The following is a 10,498-nucleotide window of genomic DNA, read 5'->3' as shown; positions in this document are numbered from 1 at the left end:
AACACACACTCACTTCACAAACTGAAGGTAGTACTTCCAGAGCCTGCGTTGAAACAGTGAATTGAAACACGTGTGTGGTGCGCTCAGAGCGACAGAGGGGATCTCTGAGGATACACGGATGAGAAAGAGGTGTGGGGGAGCCAAGGAAGAGGAGCCCGAGTGTGTATCGCCCAAGGGGGAGTTCATACACACCGCAGACAGCACACACACTCCAGCGGGCACTCGGCACTGTTTCCCTGACAACTAGAATGGGCTGCAATTTGTGCACCTTGCAGAAACGGGAGGAACACTACAAACTGCTCTACGAGATCGCACAGGTAAGTGAGACTTGAAGGAGAGTGCGCTGGCGGCAGCGGAATAATCATTGCCATAAAGTTAATGACAAGCAAAGGTGACATTGTTAATGACGGTGTTTTAAAGGGATCGGGGTCAGGGTGAAACAAAAAAAACCTCAACAACGAGGATAAACTCAGAAAATTGAGAGCAAATCTAAGAAGGGGGGTATAGGAAAGAAGCCGGGTTGAGTGGGAAACCCGGAGGAGAAGAAAAAAGACAGGGTGCATGAGAGAGATGCACAAAAATGAGTTTCTTTCAAGCAAACAGGCAAAGAGCCAGTGGGTATATGTGTGTGTGTCTGTGTCTGTGTGTGTATTTCTTTACTCCATCAAAGTGAGTGAAGCTAGTTATTTCTCCTCAGTAGCAGGAGATGTGAGAACAAGTTCAGCTCTTCTTCCCGAGCTGGCTCCGGGGGAATTCATCACATCTCCTCTGACTGTGACTGTCTAGAAGCAATACAGTTCAAAGCACAGCCAGCAAATGTGTTCTGCTGTTTTCCTTTGTGTTGTTTGTCAGAAATGGACTTCTGTGACCTAACATATGATGGGATTTTTTCCTGTCTGCTGTCATGTTAAAAAAAAAAAAGGAATTGTTCCAATTTAATGCTCAAGTGAAAGTCCTAAAATATAGAGTGAGAAATAAAACACATGATTAAGAAATTTTAGATACTAATGATGACGGAAACCCTGCATTACTGTAAAATGTGGTGAATGAGTAACTTGTTATATTGTACAGTGCTTGGCTGGTGGGGTGAATCTGCTGAGGAAAAACATATAGCCAAAAATAAATATTTTCTTTGACTCATTTCAGCAGGTTTCAGGTGTTTAAGACAACTTTAAACAGCAAGTGAAGGTTGGATAACCTTGTAATTTTCAGTTGCACACTTTACATCACTGGGAGGAAACACATGTTCTGGATCATCTCTTTTGTCGGGAACAGTGCTGGCAAACATCGGGCCAAAATTCATTCATCATTTAGTATCTTATACTGTTACAGACAGCAGCGAAACTAGATACAGCATGATGAGACTGAGCAGTGTTGTTGCACGCCAGTTCCTTTTGCTATGTAAAATATACTGTAATCATATACTATCATCCAAAGTGTCAATCTGGAAAATAAATAAATAAATAAATAAAATTAAAAAAAAAAAAATATATATATATATATATATATATATATATATATATATATATATACATATATATATATATATATATATACATATATATACATGTACATGTGGGGTTCATACTTTAAATGTCAGCTTGTTGTCACTTAGTTGATGTTAATGATGTTTAATGACGACAAGGCAGCCGTAGGCGTCTTTGTTATGACCTCTCTAAAATGGAACAAATATACTGTCATTAACATAACTTTCCACCACCGCATGATGCTGCTTTTATGAGCCTTATTCACAGCGCTGCAATCTCAAGCTCGTTATGCTTTCAAACTAAATGCCCCCATGCTTTTAATGAGGCGGTGGATGTTTGCGTTGTCTGCCTGGGTGGAGTGCAAGAAAATTGGTCACGTCAATTTAAGAGAAACTCTAGGAGGTTGCGGCTGCTTTTGTAGGAAACTGTTAATGGACTTGCACATACTTGCCAAAACAAAAGGCGTAGCTGTGATATGTTGGAACACTGAATGCAGTCAGTGCAGTCAGGATGTAGTCAGCAAAATTATAAGATTATGAGTATACAAGCATTTAAATCATACCCAGTTGCTGTCTTAAATGTGTTTATATTTTTAGATTAGAGGATTGATGTCACTCTAAAGTTGCCAAGCAATGTGGTGAGCGGAGCCCATATAAAGCAGCGGTCCCAAACCCCCGAGTTGTTTGGTACCGGTCCGTGAGAGTTGAGGCTCAGGTGTGAAATTCATGGTTTTCAGGGTTTTTATTGGTTTTTAGCATTATTTTTTTAAATAATTTTTAGCGTTAACTTGGTTTCCCTGGGTCTTTTCCCGTGTGTTATGAATAAATCTTCTTTTTTTTTATACCGGTACTGGTTTTATTTTGTTATATTTATCACCTTAAAGGCTGGTCTGTGAAAATATTGTCGGACATAAACCGGTCCATGGCGCAAAAAGGTTGGGGACCCCTGATATAAAGTAAATCAGGTGACTAGGGATTAAATTGCAATGGGTGGGACTAAAGCAACTACCAATGAGAGTGCAGGATACCGCTGATTGACATGTGACCTGATAGTACATATGTTACAGAGTTACCCAGGTTAGCCCTGCGACAGACCTGGAAGGATAGATGGATACTTAGGCAACCAGATACTGAAATGTCCACAAGCAACTCCTTTCAAGGCAACGCAGGATGAGCGTGGACGTAGCATAATGCTTTCATAAAAAATCTAGCTGGAGTCTGGTTCCATGCACAGATAACACCATCATCTCTAAAACTCTAAATTCATGTACACAACAAATAAGAGCAATATTATTTGTTTCCATGTGCTTCCACTGCTCTTTGCTGCTAGCAAAATAGCTGCGGTCTTAAAAACCTGTAAGAACAGTAAATTGCCAATAAAAGATGGACATCAACATCGTGACATCATGGTTTATGGAGAACCATTTAACCCTTTAATGCCCGAATGATGAAATAATTGCCAAAAGATTTCTGGGGGTTGAAGGGGGGAAAAAAATCACACTGATGATATAGAAGTTTTAAAAACCAAAAATCCTTGAAGCCACAAAAAGCCCTGAAGTTGAAGTTTAGTATGAGGTACAGAATGTTACTCCTCTTTGCAGTCAGAAGGTAACCATGTCTGGCCATTAAAAAACTATCAGGTTTAAAGCCCGATGTAGGCTTGTTGTACACCTCACGATCTTTAAATTTCTTTTCAGAAGAAATTTCAAAAAGGAAAACTCCACAATTTCTTTTCTTCCTGTTTCAAATTCTTCTCCTGCAGTATTAATCCTGATATGGAGGGCTTTTTTCTGAGTGGCGACACCTATTGTTCATAAGATGACTGCAGTAAGTCTGGTGTGCCATCAAGTACCAACATAAATGATGAAGGGCTATGGTGACCATACGCCGATGATTTAACCAAGCCTGGTTTAGACCACCTTTCCTTCACTTTTAGGCCCAAAAGCTATATCTATCTTTATACGTCTACATTATAGACATGACATCATTCTGTTTGGCATAAGAGCAAATGCAACTCACTGATTATTACTGTTTTATATGACACAGATGCATTCATCCAAATGTCAGCAAGAGAACAAAAATGCATGTCTCCCAACCCTTTTTTTTTCGATTTGCAGTCTAGGACTGCACCACTTTCACTTTTCAAAAGGTTGGCATTGCTATGAATTAGCTTTCGAATGGCACCAAAAGTAAAATAAAAGAGAATAAGCCCACAGAACAGATAAATAAAGCATTTTTTAAAGTTAGAGCAAATGTAATATAAATCACGCAATTTGCATGGGGATTGGCTGGAACTAACACAAAAAGAAACCCCCATGCTTCCCTCCTATTTCAGCATCACACTATTGCCTAGGTCCTGGCACCATGGCAGATGTCCAAGAGTAATATAAGCCCCCCCCCACCCCCCCACCCCCTTACTGTTAAACGCTCGGTGGTGTGCATGTGACAGTCGGCGGACACCTACAGTCCTCATTACCAGTGTGAAAGAAAGTGGAGGAAGAGAAAGATAGAGGGCTCACCAGGCAGTAAGTGTGTCAGTATGACTTTGTACCAAAACTTGAGGCTGAGGGGATTCTGCAAATCCAGAGAGACTCCTCAACAATCCCACTGTCTCTCCTCCTTTTATCATTCCAGACTCATTTCTTCTCCTTCCTATTTCATACTTCTCCTCTTCTGTAACCTTCATTAGTCCCGCTCTCCCTCTGACTGGCTCCCTCTCAGCAATCTGTTTCTCCCCTCTCTCATTTTACTTTGGCACATGCACAGCGCTGCAGACTTTAAATGTGTTTCTGTTCTGTTTTACTTCCAACAGTGCTACCCAACAGGACACCACCTGCTCATTAAACAAGTGAAAAACTGAAGGATGCTTATAAGGTAGCTAAAGTGGGGCTTGGAACAGGTTCATAGTGTTACTGGACTCGTGTTTTGCATGAGTATTTTTGAAGATGTTGCGGTGCTATGTGTGTTGCACTTTTCATATTTAGTGGCCCTCTAGGTGGCTTTTGATTTTATTATTCAATTCAACTCGGTGTTTTTACATATATGCTCAAAATCACAAAAACAGTGATCTCTGGGTGTTTTATTTTGTAAGGTAACAGTGGGAAGGAAAAACACCCTTTTAAGAGGAAGAAACCTCTGGCAGAAACAAGCTTGGGGAGGGGCAGGGAGTGTGGGGAGGAAGACAGGACAAACAAAACACTGTGGAAGAGAGCCAGAGATCAATTATAGCTAATTTTTATTATGGAATAATGCTGTATAAACACATAGTCATTGAAAAAAGGCAACATTACTCCTACTGCAGTGTAATTAATAAAGGATTTTAGGGTCACCCGATCCAGCTCCAACTAATTTCTTTTGTCGTAGGATGTGTGAGTAACTATTAGTTTTGTTCATTAACTTTCTCTTAATTCAGATCCGGAAAGATGCTTACAAATCTTAGTGGACCAGCTCAAAAAAAAAAAAGGTATTTGATGCTATGACTTCAACCTTAGGGAGATAAGTATGATCAGTTAAAGAACTGGTTATGCTAGTTTTAACTCTCTCTACTCCTTGAAAGTCTACTAGTAGTATTTAAGTTGTATTTCAAGCCTGTGCATTAGAAGTTAGTGAGGGTGGGCTCTGGCTACACAACTACACTACAAAAAAGCCCCAGAAACTATTCTAAGGTTGTCAAACCACATCTTTACTGATATACACTGATGTGTAAAAATTATCCATTAAGAGTACAGGGGAGACTGTGAAATGTCATCTTTATGGGGGAAAGAGTTAAAGGTCTAATAATAACTTCCTTTCTTATAAGAAGTTAGGAGTTAGATTGCCAGCTAGGTCACCAATTATGGCTGTCACTAAAACACCAAGCCCATACAACCACAATCTCCTGGTGTGACAGAGCCTTTAGGGACTATGCGGACGAAACACTTACAAAATAGATTGTAGCTATTTTGAAGTTATGGTAATGGCTTGCCCCTGAAAATGGTCATATTGTATAGTACATGGGAACAGAGGACTTCAGAACATTTCATTTAAAAAAAAATACATAATAGAGCATTTTAAAGGCCAATTCCAGATTTCAGCCTGCAGGCTTTGCTGCTGTGTGCTACACCAGTGGCTATCTGTGTTCAGACAGCTGCACTTTTCTGACAGGACTGCTGGCTGCTCGACCCCAGCTGCCCAGCGGCCGTTGGGAGATTTATGACTTTCGTCAGACAATTTACAATTCAGTGTTTCATTTGTAATTTTGTGCATGAGTGTGTCTGCACTCTCCCGCCACAGGACTCCATTCACTATGTTGCAAATGCCATTCTGCGAATTTTGCTTGTGGCTGTGTTAAATCGTTCTAAAGCCTCTGGCCTTCAGACTCTCATAGGGCCTGTGCGCTTTGTGCTTTTAGTTGTAGCAAAGTCAGCACTATTTTACCAGACAATACTGACTGTGTGTGTGTGTGTATATATATATATATATATATATATACACACACACACATATATGATGCAACAGCCATTTGCAACCTAGTGCATTATTCCCTCATCTACATAATCCAAGAGTGTTTGCAGATACACTCCTGCTGTGTAAACCCTCTAAATAGATGTACATATTGTACATAGTCCTGCAAATTTAACTAACCTGCCTTTTTTTGTTTTGCTTTCTTTGTCCCACCCTGTGATTGTGTATTCCACCCTAATTTCCACCTGTATTTTTATCACTCAGTCTTCCTTGTGTGTATTTATAGCCTCACGTCTTCCTCCGGCCTTTGTCAGCTTGCCTGGTGTTCCTGCCTTTTTCCTTGCCTGGCTTTGTTGATCTCACTGTTTGTCACTGTTCTTTGTGCTTACTTTTTGTTTTCATTTTGGATTTTGCCGTACCTTATCCCAGCTTTTGTGTTTTCCTGGATTCTTGATCAGGCCCTACTAAAGACTCCTTTTATTTTCTCAACATGCCTGTCTGCGTGTTTACATTTTGAGCCTTTTTTGAACTGTAAAGCACAAACCAAGTAGTTTGTATTGTTTTCAATTGTATTTGCACACAGAGATGACGTACAGACATGAGCAGGATACAAAACTCAAAAAGTCACCTGTGATTTCATTCAATGAAGAACATTCAGCCCATTATTTTATTTCAGTCCAGTGTAATGAGACACTTAACTTCTGTCAGTGCGCCCCAGGGCAGCTGTGGCTACAATGTAGCTTGCCATTGCCAGTGTGTGAATGTGTGTGTGAATGGGTGAATGACTGAATGTAGTGTAAAGCGCTATGAGGTCCTTAGAGACTGAGTAAAGCGCTATACAAATGCAGGCCATTTACCATTTACCATTCTAATGGCTGATACACGTGTATTTCTATTTGCCACTAAACAAGAAAATCTATAAGAGTGCATTCTGGCAAGAAAATAGTAAAGGTTAATTAAAATTACAGTTAAAACAGCTAAGTATAGTTAAAGTGCGGTTTGGATTAGTTAAAAACAAAGAAAAAACAGTCTTGTAGATTAGATGCTATTTTGTGAACTGTGCATGCCATTGTTTTTCCTTTATTGATACTGCACTCTTGAACCTGTAAAATAACATGGGGCAGTTACTCTGCATGAGTGCCTTCATTTAAAATAATTACACCCAGCAAACACCCCTGAACTGAAGGTTCTGTGGTGCAAAAGCAAGCCTGCAACAAACGTAGTCAGAAGGTCACTTTGCTTCAAAGAGTGATCCAGACAAACCCACTTTTACAAAGCAAGAAATATTGTTCATATTATTGTAATAAACAAAGCAAAATGTATTTTCTCATATAACACATCTCTGACTGACAACTCATGAGGTCATGAGATGGTTGTAATCAGACAACCAGTCGGGGAATACTCATTTTTTCCAGTAACCAGTAATTACTAGTTGGTAACTGGTACCAGTGGGCTTATGTAAAAGGAGCCTTAGGTAAAATTCTGAATATTAAAGGTCACAAGCACAAGTCCAGTACACAGTGAGCAAGATGTTTTCTTTGTTTTCTTTTGCCTGAACTGATAAAAAGAACTACTACTAAAAATAATACTAGAAAGTCCAGTCAGGCAGTGATGTAGAATCACAGATATTCGCACTTTTTTTCTTTTGGGAACCTAAATGTTTGCTGAGCACTGGTATAATAAATAAGCTAGAAAAACAGATGATGCCACTGAGCAGTAAATAGTCATTCAGAAAAGCCTTTTAACAACAGAGAGAAGCAGTACAGTATGTGAGGCTTCCATACCGTTCACACCCTTGTTATCGCACTTCATCGTCTCGGTTATAGCACCTTGAAGTTACATTTGTCCATTTCCCCTATTTTTTAACTAGGGCAGCCTTTTTTGCAGGCACACCCTCCAGAGACAGATGCTGTGCCTCATGTCCAGCCTGTTAGACAGCATGAAGGGGGCTACATATTCACCCCTTTCCTCCTGCCACCACCTATGGTATCCAGCGAGTGCCACAGAGCAAGCGAGGGTGTGGTCAGACCCACACAGCCGTCACCTCCATATGGCCAAATCCGACCTCAACCGTGACTTCATCCCGCCGGTGTTGCCTGCGAGGTCGGAGCTTCTTCTCAACCAGTGTAGCGATGTTCATAGGTGAACATGATCAATGAAGTTGCACTAGGTGGAATACACATAACATAGAGGTCTGGGATTTACTAAAAGGTGGCATCGGTGATGAATGTAATCTTCTGCTGCCAGGCTTCAACTTTTATTGATGTGTTTGGGCCAATAAATGAGTCCCAGAGGAAGAAAACAGTTTCCTTATCAGAGGAGCACAACACACATGCTTCTTTTGTCTATATCTGTCTCCTTGATGGGATTTCGAGCTTTCGCAGGAAAGTATCGGCTGAACTGACCTTTCCATTTTTTTTCTTGCATTTTTTGGGCCCAACAAGTTGTCTGTCTGACTGTGTGGGTCACTGAGTTTGACCTTTCCACCTGTGACTGTAATTCCACTTGACAAGTCTTTCTCTCTCTCAAACACACACACACATGCACAGTTATGTGCACTTGCTGTGTGTAGTCAGAAAAAGAGAGGTCTCTGTGCTGAATCAGTGTGTACCTGCAGGATTGACAGCTTTTATGATCTGTCAAATTAATTAGCATGACTTGTATTTCCAAAAAAACAAACAAAAAAACACGTTAATCTAGTATTATGGAAATGAACTCTGCTGCTAAAGACAGATCATCTGGTGTCTTCCATCATGGTTATAGTTGCTCATTGGTGCACAGCATGGTGATAATACCACATGATTTAGAGGTGCATATGGCCTCGTCGCTGGCGCTGTGGGTAGCACGTCTTCTGGTCGCCGGCCAAAAGTGGAAACAGGAAACGGGCGATCATTCAGTGCCAGTTTAATACAGTAAACAGCGTCCTTGTGTCGCACGAGAAACAAATGAAATAGGTGGGATATCTTTGATAATAAATACAAGTATGTGTGTCTGTGTGTGAAGCTTAGCAGATTGTGGTGGACTGAAGCATAAGCGCATTTAATGTTCCTTTTTCTTTCTTTGTGCATCTGTGAGCAAACATGCTTTTGTCCCTGTGTTTGTGTCTGAGGGGGAGTCACAAAGTCAGGGGAAGACAGGTCCAGTGTGTGTGGTGGGGGAGGTTGCGGGGGCAGTAAGAGTTGTCGTTTCGCACCACCGGCCAACAATCTCCCCCTGTGTTGGCTCTGATAAGCCCAGGATGAAAGCCCTTTCTGTGGGCAGAGTGACACTCCTCGCCTCCCTCCCCCTGCAGCCCCTCCAGACGAGGCAAAGAACGCACACATGACGCGCGTACACCCAACTACACAGCACGGAGGTAGATATGCCTATTTGCGTATCACACAAGCAGAATCGCAGAGGCCATCCATTCACCAGCTTTACTGCGTTTGTTCCCCTCCATTTTCACGACTGTGTAAAAATGTCATTCAAGCCCTCAGCATCTGACAAGAGGACTTATCAGTTGTTATCAGCCTTTCCCTGATTACCATACTCACTGATCAGCCAAGTGGCCTGGACAAGATAGAGGGAAAAAAGGGTGAGGTGGAGGTAAAATTGGAAGGGGAAAGCCAGCATGAGAGAGAATGAGGCAATTGAAAGCAAGGAAATGTGAGTTGTCCATCAATAAGTCTCCAAATTCTCCTGATTTTTTCCCTTGTTAACCTCGCCCTCTCCAAAACACAAAGTGTCACCCTCGTCCTCCCCCCATCACTTATCAGTCACCAGACACTGTTTCAAGTCCGTTCCGTTTGGCTGCTCCTGTCTGTCTTTTTGCCTGTTTGTCGCTGTCTTTCTATCCGACTCATTAATACACTCTGGCATAACCCCACCGTCGGAGGTGGCATGGATTTTCTGTAGACCCTGGAAGGAAGAAGATAGCGGTGGAAGACACAGAGGCAGCCTGTCATTCACGTGTGGCACAGAGAGCCAGTAATTTTGTCTAGTCTCAGTGTGTGTGTGTGTGTGTGTGTGTGTGTGTGTGTGTGTGTGTGTGTGTGTGTGTGTGTGTGTGTGTGCTGTCAGCCAATGACTGTTACACAGTCTGAAGTCAACCTTGTGCCAGAATAACCCAATAATACACCTTATGGCCACACGCTGCAGGCTATGTTTTGTCAGGTTAGACAGATGTTATGACGAACCATCTGGAGCTGTTATGGATATGTTGCAGGCGTTTGCTCCTACACACTGCTGAGAAAAATGCACACATACGCGTGAAATATGCAGAAAATACTCCTCCAGACACTCGGCTGTCACAGCAAGGGGGGGGCACTGAAACACAACTTCTGAGACATAAAAACCTCACAACCTCCATGTTAGTGTAAAATCTCTCTCGGTCTTTGGAGAAGTTCATTGGCAGAGAAGGTGTGATTCTCATCTGAGACCAAATTTAAGTCATACTTTTAATAGTCAAACATCCTCTTTTTTCCCCTTTAATTTCATTGCCGGGAATTTCTCAAGCTTGCGGGATCATAATATCCACTGCAATGTTTTTCTTTCACGGCCTCCGTGTCGTCTGCTTGGCAGCATGGTGTC

General features: G+C 41.6%; 1 protein-coding gene across 1 annotated transcript in view; it reads left to right on the top strand.

Moving 5' to 3' along the window:
• Positions 1-248: 248 nt before the first annotated feature.
• Positions 249-10,498, top strand: part of pdzrn4 (PDZ domain containing ring finger 4) — a 47,910-nt gene continuing 37,660 nt past the window's right edge. The window contains exon 1 of the mRNA XM_085375909.1: positions 249-317. Within this exon, the coding sequence (XP_085232035.1) occupies positions 249-317 (69 nt within the window). The remainder of the gene's footprint in view (positions 318-10,498) is intronic.

The sequence above is a fragment of the Diplotaxodon limnothrissa genome, linkage group LG17 (genome assembly GCF_057381915.1).
Source record: "Diplotaxodon limnothrissa isolate DT_005_m linkage group LG17, D_limnothrissa_male_GT1.1, whole genome shotgun sequence".
NCBI lineage: Eukaryota > Metazoa > Chordata > Actinopteri > Cichliformes > Cichlidae > Diplotaxodon > Diplotaxodon limnothrissa.
The sequence above is the reverse complement of the archived record's forward strand: the minus strand, read 5'-3'. Positions and strand labels throughout refer to the sequence as shown.